General features: G+C 39.5%; 1 protein-coding gene across 2 annotated transcripts; it reads right to left on the bottom strand.

Moving 5' to 3' along the window:
* Positions 1-691: 691 nt before the first annotated feature.
* LOC145783390 (putative methyltransferase NSUN7) lies at positions 692-19,742 on the bottom strand. 2 transcript variants are annotated; one of them, XM_082595245.1, is made up of 17 exons: positions 19,613-19,742; positions 17,846-17,986; positions 16,013-16,068; positions 14,777-14,937; positions 12,638-12,863; positions 12,250-12,308; positions 11,423-11,593; positions 10,943-11,055; positions 10,234-10,426; positions 9,314-9,441; positions 8,535-8,755; positions 7,571-7,822; positions 6,819-7,093; positions 5,767-5,888; positions 3,923-4,137; positions 2,822-2,919; positions 692-1,743 (listed from the first exon to the last, which is right to left on the bottom strand). In XM_082595245.1, exons 2-17 carry the CDS (start codon positions 17,896-17,898, stop codon positions 1,567-1,569), a joined length of 2,520 nt encoding a protein of 839 aa, XP_082451371.1. In that variant the 5' UTR covers positions 17,899-17,986; positions 19,613-19,742; the 3' UTR covers positions 692-1,566. The 2 variants fall into 2 exon arrangements, with proteins under 2 accessions (XP_082451371.1, XP_082451372.1); XM_082595246.1 differs by having other exon boundaries at positions 17,846-17,980; positions 19,613-19,718.
* Between the last annotated feature and the right edge of the window lie 306 nt (positions 19,743-20,048).

Here is a 20,048-nt window from a genome sequence, read left to right as displayed (position 1 = left end):
AAATAGAAATAAATACGAATACATAAATGCAAATATATTCTATTTGAATAAGATTATACTGAAGAAGCCACAATTGTTTGGCGAAAGCTCTATATTTTAATCTATTGATTTTTGTGTTAGCCGTAAGCCTGCTTTTGTAGCAGGTGAAAGGTGAGTCCCATACTTGAATCCAAGCATCGGGGGATGAGAAGATATGGTTATTGTTGTACTACGCTTTTGGCAATAATAAGAGTAGGGTGGCCAGTTCCTTTCTCTCGGCCGCCTTTCCTTCAGCAACTACGCCCACCCAATTTATTACACCCTGGGTAGAGGTGAGCGGTGTTTTTCAACAACCAGCTTAGCCGGGAGTCGAACCAGGATTGCATGATTGGAAAGCAAGCGCCCTATCCGCTGCGCCATCCCACCGCCTTTGTAGAAGGAATTAATTGAATACTTTTCTAATTTACTTATCGTTTTTGTTGTCAATACTTGGCAATTTACTTTGTTTCTGTCCCATAAGCAGCTCATATAAGATTCTACAGTACATGCATTTGCATACCTCTGGATTGCATCGAAAAGAAAAGGATAAGTTGCTATAAAAGCGGAGCGATGACATAATTTGTTTTCCGAAACTTGGAAAGTTTATAAAAAGTAGGCTTCTTCTCACTGAACAATGTAATGTACAGCGCTTTGTTATGCTACTTTGCAGCTTTATGCACCAGACTATTGTGTACAGTATCGTATATTGGTTTTACAATCTCGCGGCGGGTCTCGTTGGACATGAAATTAAACACAAGTTCAGTGGCGTACGCAGGGGAGCATTGATTAGTACTTTACTTCGTTAAATAACTGAAACTTTTCTTTACAACGGGAGGCAAAGCCCAATGCCCTCCTCTTGAGTACGCCACTGTACATGTTACACAAATGAAAAAAATAGATATTAAAAACTGACAGCATGAGTTCTTCTGTATAATGGCGGATATCAAGGCAGGCTACTTGGAACAAACTGACACAACAGCAGCAGATACAACGTAGAGTTTACAGTGTTGAAAAGCAACGATTTTTCACGAAGATTTGAGTTAAACCTTTAACCAAAGAGCAATTGTGATTCACAGTTTGGTGTGGAGCATTTGACACAATGTGAAACGCTAAACTATCGCACAAATATCTCGGCGGCCACTCTATTCAGTTAAAACGAATATTACGTAGGCGGTTAAGGAGGCACGAAACAAAAATGTCTACAAAGAAATCCGAAATTGACACAGAAAACATGCAACGTGTGAGGGGTTATAGATGAGGATTACAGAAAGAAAGAAATGTGGAACTTATGTAAAATAGTCGTAGACGTTTTTACTTTGTTTTATTTGCAGAAATTGATGCATTGGAATACGAAGCCAAATACTAGTTTACACAACAACAACTACCCGGACAGCAAAATTCGTCTTTTTTATATGTGAATTGATGTGAAAATGGCGGATTGTGCTGTTTGGGTGCGAGCTTGTCAGAGAGGGTGAAGCAATGTGAAATATAGACTACCAATAAAAACACTACATATTTTAAATTTATCGTTGTCGAAGATGCAACGGACTACTTCTTCCCCTTATCGTGGCTTGATTGCTTTCCATGATGACCACCGTGATGCTTCCCAGGCTCAACGCTGTGATGCTTCCCATGCTCACCGCTGTGATGCTTTCCATGCTCTCCGCTGTGATGCTTTCCATGGGTTTTCTTGGAATGCGGAGTCTGAGAGGAGTGTGCCTTCCCCTGTAAATACAAACGTAGCTTTCTAATATAGCGCAACTCGAACGCTACCGTACGTCACAATTGTGTTATTCTGTAGAAATAATATGTATGTTTTTCTTCAAACAAGAAAGCAGTTTATTCTTTTCAGCTGAGGGGGTTTTCTTTCGCGGCACATTTACTCAACACGGATTGAAGGTTTGGGTGAGCCATAGCTGTGAAGACTGACAAAGGCCAGCTCTGAGTTGAGTTGGCTCTCGGATGATGTTAATTTTTTTTTTTACTTTACAGAACTGATCATACTGATGTTGACTAGTGATTGACCACCACTAACCATTAGCAGTAATAATTTAAATAAAAAGTAAATAATCTTAGAGTCATAAGATAGAAGAGAAATAAATAAAATTGAACAAGAATGATTTGGACATGAAACAAATTAATTATAAAAATGTAAAAATATAATTAATTTGTCTCATGTCCATTTTGTCTTATTTGTCTCATGTCCAGTAAGGTTTGGTTGGGTGAAATTTAGAGAGCGTCGAGAATTGTTAAAAGTGGTAAAAGGTGTGGTAGAAGATTTTCGTTGAAAGTAAGAGGAATAATTTGTACTACTGTAGTTGCGTGAGATCTGCAATGCTGTACGGAAGTGAGACATGGTGCTTACGGGAAAACGAATGGATAATTTTAGGAAGAACTGAGAGAGCGATGGTGAGGGCAACGAATGGTGTGAAGCTGACGGACAAAAGAAATACCGAAGAACTCATGACCTTGCTTTGGTTAAATGAGAATGTTGATGTTGGCGAAAGCGAATGGAGTAAGGTGGTATGGGCATGTTTTGAAAAGGAGTGAAGATGGTGTTTTGAGAAGAGCGCTGGAGTTGCGAGTGGAGGGTCGTAGAAAACAAGGAAGACCCAAGAAAATGTGGAAAAGGCAAGTTGAGGAGGAAAGCAGCAAAGTGGGCTTGGCAGGAGAGGACGCGTTAGACAGATCGATGTGGAGGCAGGGTGTGAAGGCGATTGCGGCACTTGGAGGTGGATCCGGCCACCCTCGGTAACGGGGATATCACTGGATGAAAACTGGACTACTACACACCACTGCAAACCTGTTCGGTATCAGATGTTCTTGGGTCTTTAGTGGGAGAGTTAACATTAGCGCCACTCAGTGTCAGATTTGCATGCCGGAAAGGACTCATCGGTTTCTCTGGAAAAAGATAGAACTTTGGTGAAGAGGAGGACATGAGATTGCCTTCCTGGCCACGTTGTCTAAATCTTCAACTGATAATGATGAACCGGGTTCGATTGCTTAGTGGTTTGTGTGTCCGCTTCTGAATCGATAGTCATGGGTACGATACCCTATCGGGTCATACCAAAGACTTTATAAAATGTGGTACTGAATCCTATCATGCTTGCCACCCAGCAATGAAATGGATTCGGGTAATAACGTGAAAGAAGGCACATCGTAGAGAATTTAAAAATGATGCCGAATTTAATTTCTGCTCGGCACTGAGCAATGGAATGGATTGGGGTAAAAACGTACTCAGTTCGGCCGCTATACGGCTGCATTGACACTGTCTGCTTTGTAAAGCGGTGAGGAGCGACACATTCTGCGATAGATACAGCGCTATATAAAACACACATTATTGTAGGAGCTGGCCATAGCAAACAGAATCCTACCCCAAAGTGGTTTAAAAAAGTACGCCAACAGCGTTAAGACAAACTCGCCGCCGATATTACATGTTATTGAATATAGCGCCATGACCTGGACTGTTAAAGACTTTGTAAGAAAAGTGGCAATCTTCTCATACAAATGAATGCTTTTTCTAGCTATAAGAATTTCCCTGGCTACAAAACGCTGTGTCACAGTATGGGTCACTAGACAATGTTATAAGCCCAAGTGCTATTAGTCAAAAAAGACAAATACGCTGTGTAAATATTTCCACAATAAATCGAAGTGATACAAATGATTTCAATCTTTTACGTCAAAGTACATCTCTGGGATGCAAATTAAAGTTATGCAATATGGCCCAATGTCACCCCTGAAATGATGCCTACATTAAACAGACCTAACGAGGTACAAACACAACGCTGGTGGAGCTTGTTGTGCGAAAATATACTTCTATCGATTTTAGATCTGAGAAATTACATTCCAAAGACCAAAACTGAAAAAAAAGGATCTCGAACGGAGTTGAATTCACAGCACCTACCTTTGGTTTTGAAGTCAAGCGCAGTGAATAAGTTGTGTACATCAATAGCATCGACTGGGTTCAGCACAACAGCTTGCTTGGGGACAATGGTTCGCTTCGCCGCCTGAAGAGGCAAAGGCCTCTCCGCAGGCTTCGTTCGCTTCGGATGAGCCACTTTGACAACTGGCTTGGGGAGCTTATCAACTGCTAGCGTTTCATCAGCCTCTTCAAATGGACTGTCAAAACAGAGAATGACGTCATGAAACCAAGGTAACGTTAAAAACGTGACAGCACTCTGAACAAAGTAGATCCATGACCCATCACACGCGGAAATGAAGGTTCTACCATCAGAGTCCCTCTCCCTTGGAGCAAACTCCCCTTGGGCAAAGTGGAAACACTGAATTGGCCCCGAACCGGTGTTGGCAGTACTAAATCTGCAATGGTAAAGTGGGGCTACAACATGGGGTCAATATCATGTATCTGAGGCACCAAGCCCCGAGCAGCGGACCATCTTATTGTGTGCCCCCAGCTTACCACCAAGTGCAGTATTTTTAGGGTAAAGTGTGGTTTTACAGCAGTGATAGCCGAAATCTTGCTCATTGAAAATTATTTTAAAATTAATTTAAAGCATTGTTTATCATTTCAATTAAACTCATCAAACCGTAATAATGTTTACAAATTTAATCTACATACAGAACTTTTCACTAGAAGGAAATAACAAGATTTATCACTTGACACATGATGCTTTATATGCCTTTGGCGTAGTTTTTATAGATATATTTCTTTTTGTTTGGTTACAAAGACTTATTGAAACATTTTTCAAGCTAGCAGTTTTTTTTTGGATTCAGTAAGTTTACAAATATCAAATAAGCAAAATGAGGAGATTACAAATTGTTTTAGACTATTTTTATTTAATCTCAAACTTTGGGCTAGTTTTAAAAGGGCAAAATTCGGGCGGCCACAACTTTAAAGTATCATTTCTACTTGATATTTGAAAAACATCTGGCAACATTTTGTCTTTACACATTCTCTTTTTGGCAGTTAACGTAGGTTAATTGGAAAATCCGTTCTTTCGAATTCCAGGAAATAATTCACAGACAACAACACTTCGGCAACCGGGTCCGCGTCATTGGTTCAAAGCTTTTACAAGTATGTGAAACTGCAAGGAAAAGACTATCAGAGACTTTTTCAGTTCTAGAGTAAAGATTGAAACCAACCAAGATAATAGCGTTAAGCCCAAACCTTGTAGTGGGTTGCCCTGTGTAAGTAACACTATAAGTAGTCCCCCGCTTATTAAGCCCACTTCGTGAACGGGCGATTTTAGGCTTAACCTGGGATGATTCTCTGTCACTCCCATACATCCAGTAATTCCGAAATGGACCAAATTGGACTTAGCCTAATAAGCGGGTGGGCTTATTAAGGTTTAATAAGCAGAGCAGAGACTACTGTTAACATAAATAAACGATGAAAATCACAAAATGTTTTCAACACATCGATGCGTCCCCATCAGAAATAACATAACAAAGATTGCATCTGCAATATTAAAAAATGACAATTACGTAGGTATCCTACAAAAAGTCACATATAACGAACCTTACAGCTTGTTTCACCCTTATTGGGGTCATCAAAACGTTCTAATAAACTCATGATCCCAATGCGGATGAAACACGCTGTAAGGTTTTCAGGTGAATAGAAACTACACGTGATATTGATATTATAGTTCTTTCTGCTAGGCTTTTTGAGTTGGTATTGGCTGAGTACTTTATTGTAGCATTATAGTATTTATTTAGGGTATTGTTTAAGTTTTAACTTATGATACATATTGATAAGGTCTAGGGTCACAATTGCCAGAAAAACATTTGTACTCATTTCCCGAAGTGGTTGGCGGTTCAGCTTCTTCCGACTTAGCTCCAATCGGTGTGATCAAACCTTGAAGGGCTGCCCGACGAAGAACATCTCTCACCATGGCAGGATCCGTCCCATCCATCTGCAACGGAGGGTTATCGGTTCAAATCCCGCCGAAACCATGCGGCTGTGGTTTGGTCGAACACTCCAACCCGAATCTGAACTTGGAGTACAAATTTTTTTATCGGATTGAAAAAACTTACTATTTGGAAACTACGAGGACCTAAGGGAATTGGTTTTGATGTCTTCTTATTCAATCAAAATCTTGATTTTGTAAGGATTTAATAAAAAGTTTTGATTCAGAATTGATCAACATCCTATTGCACATGGATTGTTAAAGTATCACGTGACGTATATTCCTTTCTGCACCCCTCTAGGTGAGTCCTATACTTGAATCCAAGCATCGGGGGATGAGAAGATAAGGTTCTCATTATACTATGCTATCGGCACAAACGAGAGTAGGGTGGCCAGTTCCTTTTTCTCGGCCACCTTTACTTCAGCAATTACGCCCACCCAATTTATTACACCCTGGGAAGAGGTGAGCGGTGTTTGTCAACAACCAGCATAAGCCGGGAGTCGAACCAGGATTGTGTGATTGGAAAGAGAGCGCCTTACCCGCTGCGCCATCCCACCGCTGCACTCCTCTAGAGGTGGCTAAATATGACCATTGCCATGTCGGCCGCGTAGCCGAGTGGTGAGAACACTGGAACGGCAATCGAAAGGGCGCCGGTTCGACACCGCTCAAGAGCATGCGGCTGTGTCTGTGGCAGGACACTTAAAGGCATGCCTGAAGGTGGACACGAAGATTGGCTTCCTTGCCTTCCCGTCCACTTAATCTAAATCTTCAACCACCGGGTGTAAGCTTGGATACGACAAACGACAAACCATTGCCATCAATTCGTGACGTAAGACAATGGCCCAAAACACATCCCAAAGTCACATGATACTTGAACTACTCCTGCCAGCATCCACCACGTGGGTGGGAGGTGGCAGATATCATCGTGATGCAAACCTCTCGAGTCAGGACCGCGATGAAGCATCCGTTCATTTGTGCCGTCTGCCGCATCCTCAGGAAATTATGGTTGGGGTGAGTGATCGAGCGAGGATTGAACCTGTGGCGCTTCTCGATTTCGTTGGATAGGATGGGGAGGGTTGGGGGGCAAACTTTGAAGGAGCGTACCCCTTCTCCAAACTCCCTGTGCCATTTGATTGAATCGTTGACCACTTGCTCGTTCTCGTGACCGTGGGTACTTCTTGTGACGTAGACAACTGACTGAGCGTGAGGGACTGGAAATGCATTAAATTAATTTTTTAATCAAGGAGTTATTTTTAGTCGTATCCAGGATTACGCCCGGTGGTTGAAGATTTAGCAGTAGACGGGAAGACAAGGAAGCTATTCTTCGTGTGTACCTTCAGGCATGCCCTTAAGTGTCTTGCCTAAGACACAGTCGCAAGCGGTGTCGAACCGGCGCCCTTTCGATTGCCGTACCAGTGCCCTCACCACTAGGCAATGCAGCTGACTGGAGGAGTTATTAACGAGCATTGGTAGGATGGACACGAAGATTGGCTTCCTTGCCTTCCTGTCCGCTTAATCTAAATTTCCAACTGCCGGCGTAAGCAAAGGGGATATGACAAAAAACAAACTATTTTAACAATTTTTCTACCATATCGGTGTTAAAAATGACAATAAAACAAATAGCAATTTACATCTAGGTATTGTGGCTTGTGCCAGTTAGTGGTGATAAACTATGATCGACAGCTTACACCGGAGGGCAGCTTTGAGCGTTTCCATGTGAAGAAGGCCAGCTTCTACTGCTTTCTTGTGCCTTTCACCATGAGACAGATCTTTCAAAGTGTCGTAGTTCTCTTTGTCCCCTTCGTTCAACATAAACTCAACGGGATTGGCTACCGCTGTTCGTGTGCACTGAGGCGTTACCAAAATAGCTTTGACGCGGTCAAACCGGCTATCGTGCTTATGGTCAATATCCTCGAACTTTTCTCTTATCAGCTTCACGTCTAAGTGCATAAAAAATAAGTGTTAGCAAGTTTGAATAACTTTATTTTATAGCGACCTGTAGGCTACATAAGCAATGCCAACGGGCAGCTTTAAATTTGACTTGAGGCCGATCTGTTAGTAGCCAAAATTGCTAGTGTAAGTTGATTGTTTGAGTAGTAGTTAGTAAATATAGTTTTTCTGTATATTTCGTGTGATTTTGAACTACTTCCATGTTATTGTTACCATAAAAATAATAAACCAGATTTTAGCACTTGTGCGGAAAATGCAAAAAGCGTCTGGCAACCCTGGTAATAAGGAATATTTGTTGCTCTTTTTAAATAAAATTAAGCATTTTTCAGTGATTCGACGTTCAGTAATCACACTGTGGCAATTTGAACTCTCAAAACTATCATTTCAAAGCAATATAAAGTAAAATGTAGCTTAAAGTTCACAATCGAAATTACACCGGCCTTCAGTTCGCAGGCCTGTGTAGCCGACATTGATTGCCATGCGTTATTCCAAGCTGGATAAAGCGGCTTGCTGCTGCACTGATCTAGTCTCCGCTGGCATTACAGTTAATCAACGTTGAAAGACTTTAGTCACTGATCTCAGGCATTAGCAAGCAAGCAAACGTGCATTGTAACTGGTCCTTGTATTTATATTTCAAATAATTTTTCAAACAATTTGTATTTTCAAATAAATTATGTTTCAAACAACACGGTGCGTCCTCACTTAACAATCCCATGTGGAGCATAAATTGCGCCATCTTGTCGTAATGTTCCTCGTTTCGAAGGCCGAATGCATACACGGTAGGCTGGGGCTCTAAATCATCTCCCTCCCCGAGCTGAGTGGTGGCGTGGCTAGGGCCAGCAAGGCCCAAGTTGCTCGATTGTAGGGCCAGGTTTCGTCCAAAAGTCATATATTCTTTGGCCTCCATGCGCTTCTTCGTAATGCTTGATAAAACATTGGATGAGGTTTTTATGAAGCAACAAGGATAACAACGAGGTTTTCCAGACAGAAAAATCCGTCATTTTTGCATTAGTTTAACGTCTGCAAACGTTGAGTCAATGCAAATCAGACGCTCAACCAACTGAGCTATCGAGACGACGATCTCACACACTTGTACCTGTTTATTTCTGACAATATCGCAGCTGCCACTTCGCATGTTTTGCAAGTCGATGCACGTCTACTGATTTAGCATCAACATTGGCATAAATCTACCTATCCTAATGTTCGCTTAGCCATATCATACCTCACCTCTGTACCCTTGCCAGACTTCCATGGCTCATATAAGCTAATTGATGTTTGATATTGTATAAGCTAATTGATGCTAAATATTGTGTAATTTTAGACATGCAGTGACGCCCCTTCGACTATAGGCCTTGACTTTTCTCATAGTAAAACATTGTGCTGCTTTGGAGAGAAATGTCTACGGCCCTCCTTAGGGCTATGGCATGCTAAATTGAACAGTCTACATCACAAGCATTCCTTCATTTTTTAAGAGTCCTTACTTGCATAAAATCATGGCCAAGTGCGCTGTGGTAAGACCTGATCCAATCTCAGTATGGATGAGATCACACTCATCATCTTCAGTGAGAAGAGCTCCCACAGATCTTGCTGCCAAACTACTCGTCTTATCCTGCCAAGGAATGTGGTTAATTTCAGGGCTGTAAAGTCGGACAGAAATATACGACTCCGATTCCTCGGTTTACAACTGGCAGACTCCGACTCCAAACACACCAAAATCCCTCCGTCTCCACACCCATGGTTAATTCACAGAGTTGAGGTAAGGTTTCTTATAATTTACTGAAACGTTCATTTGTTGTATCATTCGACCATCAGAATTAACCGAAAATGAAAGCTTTAGCATTAAATTAAACTCGATGAGATAATTTTATTAATTCAAAATCATCGACTTCCGAACATTTGGGTATAGGATGTCTACTGTAGTAGCAAAAACCTAATAAGCTTTATACCAGTCAAGTTGGTGTGGGTGGAATTATGGTCCGATGCTAAAGGGAAACTGACTGAAGGAGTACTTGAGTAGTGCAAACAAATTATTTGAAATACATCAGGTAGTAAGAGTGTTATTGAGAAAGGACATTCTGGTGGCGTCGAAAGTCAGAATGCAAATTAAAAAAAGTAAGATAATTACATATTGTCACTAGGTCTAGGATCCATTCTTTTCTACACTACTTCTTTCGTATAAGACAGAATATCAAACGTTTAAAGGAGGTAGTGAAACGCCAGGGCAGGTTTGTAGAAAGTGGAAACAGTTTCGTCATCGTCTCTAGTTGTTTAGTTTCTTGATGATGTCAGTGAGATTTTTCAGTATACGATTTAGTCGGGTTTCGAGCTAGCAATTTCGGAAGCCAAGCGCTTTCCCCACTGATCCGCCGTGGTGCAAAAAGTTATGAAACTAAGCTCCAACCTGCAGCACTAGGTCTCCGTTCTCTATAACTTCGAGACACTTCAAGGCTTCCTTCTGGTCGCTAGGAAACACGAGTACGTCATCACAGTGGAGATCTTTGCGGTAGAACTTTCCCTTCTGCGGGATGAGAACATCATTGTCCTCGAACTCCTCGTACTGATTCTCCTTCAATGATTCAATAACAGCCTCAGTGCTGAAATTAACAAAGATATGAGGTTAAAACAACGCAAATGTAACGTTAAAGTGCTTAGTAATCGCGTTAACAACCTCAGCCAACAAAATCCATCATTTTTACATTTTTTAAAAATGACGGATTTTGCTGTCTGGTAAGCAAACATTCTCACGTCGACCAGTTCTCTGGTCTAGTGGTTAGTTCATTCAATTATGATTAATGTTTAAAAAGTGGATAGGCGATGCACCTAATGAAATATACTTTACTCAAAGTATCATAAAAATCACCACGACCAAGTGTGCATACTTGAATGACACGGTACCATAGTGCGGTATGCGCCTAAAAGATGAGCCCGGCCTAATGGGCGAAACACGCGTCTATCGCTGCCAATTCTCGCTACACTCGACTGTTGAGAAATATACAATAACAGTCGTAGAACATCAATACATACATAACCACACCGTCTCCAGACAACAAAATCTATCAAATTTACATTAATTCAACGTCTGTAGACGTTGCTGTCTAGGTCACCATCACCTTGATTTAGCAGTGTTCACCCACGCATACTGCGGCAAAGTAGACGCACACTTCTCCTGCTGACGTACGTTGTCGTGCAAGACGTAATCGATGCTCTGCGACTGATGTTTCACCTAAGTGGATCAATTTAAGCAAAATTTCTTTGACTTTTGTTATGTTGTTATATTGAGTCGTTCTTTGTAGTGCATTGCTATAGTATGATATTTTCTTCTCAAATTAAACTCATTGTTATGATATCGTGTAAGGCAACAGGACAAAAAGACGACAAAATGAAATACTTTGACAAAATCGAGCAAAGTACGAGGTTAACATCATGCCAAAATTATTTACAAATACAAAAGATAGAACAACATAGTGAATTCATCACCACTGAATTCCCTTTTTGTTCCGTTCGCAGACAACTTTGCAGGCTTTAAACGTACTGTTTTGAAGACTTTTCATAAAGGGTCCGATCTGCACCAGTAAGCTACCAGCACTCACCCTACACTTAGCCAGGGCAGCTGCCAGTTTGACGCGGTGTTCGTAAAGACTGTTCTCAAGCTCGGAGATATGATGGTCTCGTTTCTCGCCGATGATGTGGCAACGCGGTGTCCACTTCCGGTTTTGGAAGTCGAAGAGTAAGACCATGATCAAGGCAGTGGTGTCATCGTTCTTGTGAAAATCATAGATTGTGACTCATAAAATACAATTCGTCTTGAAACAAAATCTCATTCTGCTGCATCTCTAAAAACAACACGACCTGCCAAGCCTACCACAAACATGATTTTTGTATTTGGTAAATTACGTCGGTTTCGAGCACGCTTTGACGTTTGCATTTTGTCGCTTCTACTTTTCCGACCTCTGCTATGTTATAGCAAGTAATGTTTTCATTTTGATGGACCACAGGCCATTGCATACAGCAACCAACCTACAACTAAATATTGCCATTTAGATTAGGCTACGCTTGTCACCAAACATCTCTCTGCTTGCATAAAAGAATAAATATTGTCGACATTGACAAATAAGATAAAGATCTAGACACGTGTTTGTACCTTCAATACGCAATAGAAATCTGCAGTATTGTGTCAGATTGTGATGATGACAACCATAGCTGCTTTGAAATATATAATCAATATACTACAAACAAACACAATGCCAAGCACAAAGCTACACAAGGCGAGTTAGAGCAGCGGCTGAAGCCACAACAAAGCAGCTTCAGGAACAAGACAGCTACTGGTTCAACATGCCCCCAAAATAATATTCATGCAACGTGTAGATTCTTGTAGAACATTACTTTCGATGTTTAAGTTACCAAAAGAAGCACTTACAGCCGGATATTCGAAGAAATAGTCACTTTCAGAAAGCATCTCTTCTAAAAGCTCTTGATCTAAAAAATTTGGAAGTTTAATGGCAGAACTCGGCACATGGATCGTGGAGTTTACACAGTGGACATCTGCTGGTTCGACACAGTTTGCAGTGACTGAAAGTGTTTTAAAAATCATGTTTTCTCATCTGTCGCTACCAAGAAAAATTTCTTTACAGTTTACCCCCTTAAGCCCTTATTTGACATGGGAGAGCACAGATTCTTCGTGGAAACACGAAATAATAAAACAAGGTAGATCTACTATAACTTGGTAAACACACTCAACAATAAAACTGAAAAAAATCAAATTTAGCTACATTTTCCACAAAAAAGCATGACGTCAATCTGCTTACATTTCAAGGTTTCATAGGCTAACTCATATGCTTGTCTTTTTATTCTTTGCGATGTGAACACGGGAGGTAGTGAATCCTCCTTCGGTGCGGGGTACTGCACACAGCCGTCAGGACTGCGTTCCGCTAAGCGCTCGAAGATGTCAGCAGCCACCTCGTAAACGTTGTGAGTGTAACCATAGGCACCACCAGACAGAAAGTTTGGAATGCTACGAGCTCGTTGCTTGTACTGCAAATTAGAAACTAGTTGAGTAGTTTTGTAACTAACAGTTTCAGTATGAAACAGATTTATTGGCAAGCGATTTATTGCACTTGTTGATTAGGCTGCTGGACAATTATTACAAATTAAATTCACATTTCATATACAAATGTGTTACAGTAGAAGTTAGAAACTCAAATTTAAAAAACATGAAACCTTCGGCTTCGAATATCTGACCCCATACTGATCAATGTTATGATCTTTACATACGCTGTAGAGATTTAAAATCATATCATGAAAAAATAAAAATCGTTATGACATAGCACGGGTCCAAAAATATGAAACGGAACAAAACGTACGGTATGAACTTATTTAGCAACTAACACGAGAATACGGAAACTGTTTGACTCGAACAAAGTCATGGCATAGTCAAGTGGGGTAAAAAAAATTTTTTTCAGAAAGGTTGTCCTAGATTTTTCAGCTTATCAAGTATGACCACTAAAGTTGGTCACAATATAGAGATCATGTATGTCTATCATCCCAATGAAAATTTTTAAATCCATTAACTGGTTAGAAATTATGCACAAAATACCTGAAAAAAATTAAAAATTTCATGGGGTAAAAACACCTGTTAGTATAGCTGCGTCTTCTTCTTTATTATCATAATATTGATTTCATATAATGTTTTGCTATTGATTTCATATTTAGTGTAAATGATTCTCCACAGGAGGAAAGAAGCTTTGTGAAATGATCGACTAACCCGCAACAATAACCTTAACCTCGGACCCCCAATTCCAACTACATCAATTGATTGTGCATAACACATGCATACATTGGCACTGATGCATCCAGAAGTTTGTCTTTGTATCTTTTGGTGATATAGCCTACTGCTTGGCTGGGATAGCGCAGCGGATAAGGCGCTCGTTTTCCAATTATGCAATCCTGGTTCGACTCCCGGCTTATGCTGGTTGTTACCCAGGCCCCAGGGTGTAATAAATTGGGTTGGCGTAATTGCTGAAGTAAAGGCGGCCGAGAGTAAGGAACTGTCCACCCTACTCTCGTTTGTGCCGAAGGCTTAGTATAATGAGAACCTTATCTTCTCATCCCCCAAATTTTTTTTACTTCAAATCAACGAAATTTATTGGGGTAAAAAAAACACCTCAATAAGAATCTACACAAACATTTGGAGGCCCAGTCTTTGTTGCATCAAGTAGCTTCTCTATTTGACATATATCTTCTTTGTCAAATCGAATATTTTTCCTCTACCCCTCAAAGTATTCACCAGAGACCACTTAAACAGAAACTAAAAAAGTTGAGTGAATATCTACTCATTTTAGATGTAAAATGGTAAGTGTTTTTTTTTACCCTAATACCCCCGCTATTTTTTTACCCCACTTGACTATAACGTAACAGTTTTCCGTTGCCGTGCAATTGAAGATGCAGTTGACCTGCCTTTGACTATTATCTTTAGTTGAAGTGGTCATTCTTCTTCTTCAATTGCCTTGCCTGAAGCAGGCATCGACGGCCTCAGATGAATAATTAGACCAAATATTCCTATTGTATGTTGCATGGATGATTGTTTCTGTCTTGTCGTTGAATTGTTTCAGATGTGTTTGTCTTTGTCTGCCAGGTGCCCGCTTTCCAACAATTTACCAGTTAAAGAGAGATGCTCCAGTTTTTGCTTTCTTATTACATGGCCGAGAAATTGTGTCATTTTAACTGTTGTGTTGTTACGGACTTGCATAAAAAATAGATTTAAAAAGCTGTTACAAGAGCAAGAACATTCATAGATGTTTTAGTTAATTGCAGGATGCAAATTTTATGTAAGTTGACTGAAGACATTGCAAAGAAATATAAAATTCCCCAAAAAAAGTAAATTTATCCCCAAAGCAAAAACATAAGATGTAGCCTAATTATATATAAGTCGGAACCTCAAACACTACCTCAAGCTCTTGCATCGTGACAAAGTCAGGTACGTTCCCAAAAGTCGCCTTGATCATGAACGACTCGCTCACATGACGGGTGGGTGTTCCAAACATAAAATTACGTTCAATTGATGTGGTCGAATCGGCGATTGACCCATCAGATCCACTCACAATGCGTCCTACAAAAAGTGGCACCAAACGTAACTATTTACACCAACTTCTAACGTATAACTCTGTAGTAGAACGTGTCAATTCGTGGACCACCATACAAATTTAGAAGACTTGACAGAAGAAAAACAGATTTTAGAAGCACGTTCGATTTTAAATAATCTCAGAAGGCGACATAACACACGATCGGATCATGTAACCTTTCCCTGGCAGTAAAATCCTTCATTTTTACATTGCTTCAACGTCCAATGTAAAACTGACGGATTTTGATGTATGAGTGGTCACAAACTCATGCTCCCAAGCAGTGCAAGAAAACGATGTTGCAACGTTAACTGTGTTGCACCTTCGACAATCGACATGTTTTCGTTGACTCAAAAGTAACTCCCAACAAAATTGAAACATAAATCCATTGGAATTCTTTTCCGAAGGCTGGGAAGATATTGCTAAATCAAGCTGGCTTTGGCTCTTTGGGCAAATGCGACATAAAACTCAATGCTTTCTTTTAAGGGCGTTCAAATTTTATATATATTGGTTATGAAAAAGTATCAAAAAACAAATGAAAACACTTTGAAATGATTTCTAACACTGCTCGTCAAAACATATTTGTCATTTTGAAACAAAAGTAACGTCTTGTGCTGATGCAGTAAAACTGGACATAGTGATGCCTTTAGCTTAGTATATACAATTGTTTACATAATATGAAGACTATAAAGAATAGATAGCTCTGTTGGCTAAGCGTTTGGCTTTGCACAGGAAGACACCTCTATATCAAGCGGTGTGACATCAACAGACTACTGGAAGCTGCAACTGTCTTTACAGTAATTCAGTCATCTGCTCAAAACTGAAATCATAGACAACAAATAATTGATAGCAACTTGAGGGGTTTGAATTGCATAATTTAGAAACAATACATAAAATAAAAAATAGCTACATAAATTCAAACGTTTTCGGCAAACTTTCTGCCCTGCCCAAATTGAAATCAATCATCAAATAGAACTGAGTTAGTACGTCTTGCTCAATATGAAGACAGTCTTGTCTAACATAATATGTTGATCAAGCTAATAACAAAAATATACAAAACCTCACCATCACCGTGCTTGCAAAGAACATTTTCCGCAGATGCTACTAATGATTGGCGCTGCCTAAAAAATATTTAAATTATATAGCCTACCGGTACCTTGAAAGTTTACGAATACTTTTTTCAATTCAACACCTGAAGTCGATTTGACAAACAAACTCGCTTAAAGTAACGGCATAGGCTAGACCAGAGGTTCTTAACCAGGAGCGCACGCGTCACAAAGGGGTGTGAGACCTGTGCCTAGGTGGTGCGAGGTGGCTGAATTATCAAGGTTTGTTATAATATGACATAAGAACAAAGTTGTTTTACCTGGTTTCAATAAAAATTTCGAACTGTAGGCGTTTATTACTTTTCAGCCAATCCTAGGAGGGGGGTGCGAGAATTTATTGGTAATTTTAAGGTGGTGCCGACAAGGCAAAAGGTTAAGAGCCGCTGGCCTAGACTGATAAAGATAGATTGCGATCAATCAACTGTCCCACTTTTCTGTTCGTAGAAAACCATGCGCAAGACAAAGGACGCACGATAAAGTCCTAGATGTGATCTATAAACATTCACTAGTGGTAGTCGGAATGGCCCGGTTTGGCGAGTCCGATTCGGCGAGTCCAATTCGGCTAGTCCAATTCGGCGAGTGCCCTATTTGGCGAGAGCCCTTTTCGGCGAGTTCCCTATTCGGCAATTTTTTGAAATTTTTCAAAAAAATTATCGGGTACCGTAGCCTTATTATCATTGCCGTTTTAGGGTTAGGGATCAGAGGTTAAGGTTAGGGGTAAGGGTTGGAGGTTAGGGTCTTATTTCAACGTTTAGCGACGTTAAAACGATGTAAAAGTAGCAATGACAATTAGGCTGCGGTGCCCAAAAATTTAAAATAAAATTCAAAAAATCGCCGAATAGGGAACTCGTTGAAAAGGACTCTCGCCGAATCGGACTAGCCGAGTTGGACTCGCCGAATAGTAGCAGACCCAGTAGTAGTAGGCTACAACAAGAATTGACGTTTTGTTAACCATATAGGTTGATATATATTAAAGTCGCATAACATATGAGTGGCATCTATGCAAACTGCTATGTTCAACAGCAATTGACTGTGGTCAAGGCTATACTAGATTGCCGCTCTGGATTTCTAAGCCTCACATTACCGATTATTGTCGTCAGTTGATTTCATCTATGGTTTTTAGCTATGTTCTGTAAATCGAGCAAGTCGGCTGAATAGTGAATACTATACATCACCTGTGACAGATCTAGCAAAACAAACTAACCTCACTGTTCATAATATTGCGTTTTTCAATTCAATGTACATATAAAGGAAAGACTAGACGGTTTTAAACATAGTTAGGCTAGTGTTAATACTCTAAATATTTCACTATAAGTTTTGCTGAGGTTCCAATTTTACAAGCAGGTATATATAATTATATATACATGATGATTTTACTGCTTCCATATAACCAAAATATCTTAATTATCTTCATCAAATCGTAGTCGCAAGTTTACACAGGAATTTAATAAAATTTTCCTCTTGCAGTATGACTTACTGCATGGCAAGTTGCTACTTTACACATAATTTAACAAAAACAATTTTAATGTACCGTATTGTTAAATTATATGGCAATGTTGTGCCAACAAGTTGTTCACCTTTTTAGATTTTTGTTGTTTTCTAGCATTTCACTTCAAAATATTGCTTTTTCATCGTCTACAAATATTACTTTTTCAAAAATTTTCATCGTCTTCAACTGTGCATTTAAATAATGGTCTAGGAAAAAGGCAAGTAAAAAGTGCTGGACAAGCGTGAGCTGCAACCTACAGTGTGGTACTTCATGCCACCGCCCACCATGCAAAATAATCATTACCGTCTGACAGAAGCCCTTCTGCTAGTGCTCGGTCCTTTCAAATTCCGAAACATTTTGCTGATTTAATGGTTGTTGATAGCATTAACCAAGAAAAAAGAATTGCTTGCTTCCAGAAGGCTTTCTTTACTTCATTATCTGCAACTAAAATATTTAACATGTCAGCCAAATCACAAATGTAGATATATACAGTCTAGGTTATATATACATTATATCAGGGTGGTCCAAGACTGCAAACATGAAGGGCCACATTAGGGTCTGAGAAAAACTTCACGAGCCGCATAGTGAGAAATGATAACGCGTTGCTGAAAGTAGAAACGTTGTTAAATAAAAACTTAACTAGGTTGCGATTTTGAACTTCTTTTCTATAGATTTCAATCTGTTTTAGCTACATTCTTACTGTTCGCAGGCTATGAACATTAACAAATCTTGTCGCTGACAAAATACAGTTGCAATGAAAGGACTGAGTTTACTGTTCTGATCGACCTAATGTTTTGCTGCACACCTAACTCACTTTTTAATCTCTGCTTGCAACTCAAAAAGTGATTGTCAGCTAGTAAAAAAGATGCGATACATAACACGTCAACATATTAGCAAACCAAAACAATTTATTGTTTTTTTTTGCTTCTGCATATAGTGTCGATCTCTGGTTTAAATTCAGTGGTCGGCAGACGTACGCAGGCATCCAGGGTTTCATCAGCCATTCTGTTCCATGTGTCGCTTTTTAATCGCTTCATAACGGAGGAAGTGCCTTAATAACGGAGCAAGTGCAGCAACAAAAGCAAAATATCAACGCATGTTTGTGTCGTCACAAACCGACATTGTTCCCTCATAGTTACCTATTGACCCGATTATGCGCGACTTATTTAGGGTTGTGGCAAATGTAATGTATTTATAAAACGTCGGTGTATTTTTAAACTTTAGATTTAGCACTGATAATTCCGGCATGCACAAAGTGTTTGCGGGCCGCACAAAAGCTTCACGCAGGCCGCATGCACCCCACGTGCCAGGGTTTGGACCACCCTGCCTTATATAATAGGCTAATTATTTATACTACAATACAACAGTTAGTTGCAAATCATATTTACTTACACAATGTGTTATAATGTATGTTTCAAATAAACAATGATGTCATACAAATAAAAAATTGTTTTTTATGTTTCCAATTATAGTCAATGAAAAGGTTAACACAAATTAGTTGTTCATAGTTCTTGCTTAGAATATGGCCAGGGGCGTAACCGGTACAAAATTTGGGAGGGGGCAAATGCGTGTTGTTGCAAATATCAAGGAGTCGAAGGCGACAAATCCAGAGGGCGGTCTAAGATCACAAAATTTAAAAAAATACCTTGAAATTTTGCATTCTGAAAGTACTTTCAGAGTTAGCCACTAGCTTTCCTGATTGCTCATCTATCTCAATTAAAAAAGATCAGAATATGATGTCTCAATTATCAGCTTATATAGGCTAGTAAACCAACACTCGGCAGTGTGATGTCACAATCAACACATGGCTTATTGAAAAGACCGTTAGAAGTAAAAGTGTTGTCTGGATGTTGTATAAAAAATATATACATCTTTTTTTGACAAACCTTGCTACAGTTTTTCAATAGCTTACAACTACAAGTCGGTTACAAATACAATATATATATATTGACCCTGAATATAGACTAAGCTTTTGATGACGTTTAAAGCTTCATATTAAAAATAAAAAAATGCATCCATAGTCTTATATGGAAAATCCACACTCAGCTTTAAATTATTGACATACTGTACCTTGTATTATTATTTGCAGGATTGAACCAAATTCGCTTGGATGCACAAAAACAAAACATTGATTTTTATAGTTATTTTTAAGGCATTAAAACTTTTTCTTAATAACGTTGTTATCAGACAACATGTTTCTAAAGCATGAAAATGTTAAGGTATGATGAAAGATGTCGTGATGCTTTCTGTACCATTCACATTTTGTCACAAACAGTCAAACACTTTATATAGCGATGTTTCCATCGTGGCTTCAGCAGCTGGTTTTTTTTTGCTGAGACTTTTCGATCATTTGTCCGAAATGACTTGAAAAAATTCGGTCATTTTTTATTTATTTCGGTTATTTTTTCTGATGAAAATACTTCCTTTCAACTAGCTAAACAAACCAAAATTTGCACTTCCTGACTAGCTACAACATTAAGTTTCGCTGAAAAACGCTGTCGTGCTT

This window comes from Aplidium turbinatum, chromosome 14 (assembly GCF_918807975.1).
Source record: "Aplidium turbinatum chromosome 14, kaAplTurb1.1, whole genome shotgun sequence".
Classification (NCBI taxonomy): Eukaryota; Metazoa; Chordata; class Ascidiacea; order Aplousobranchia; family Polyclinidae; genus Aplidium; species Aplidium turbinatum.
This window is presented reverse-complemented; position numbering and strand designations above follow the sequence as displayed.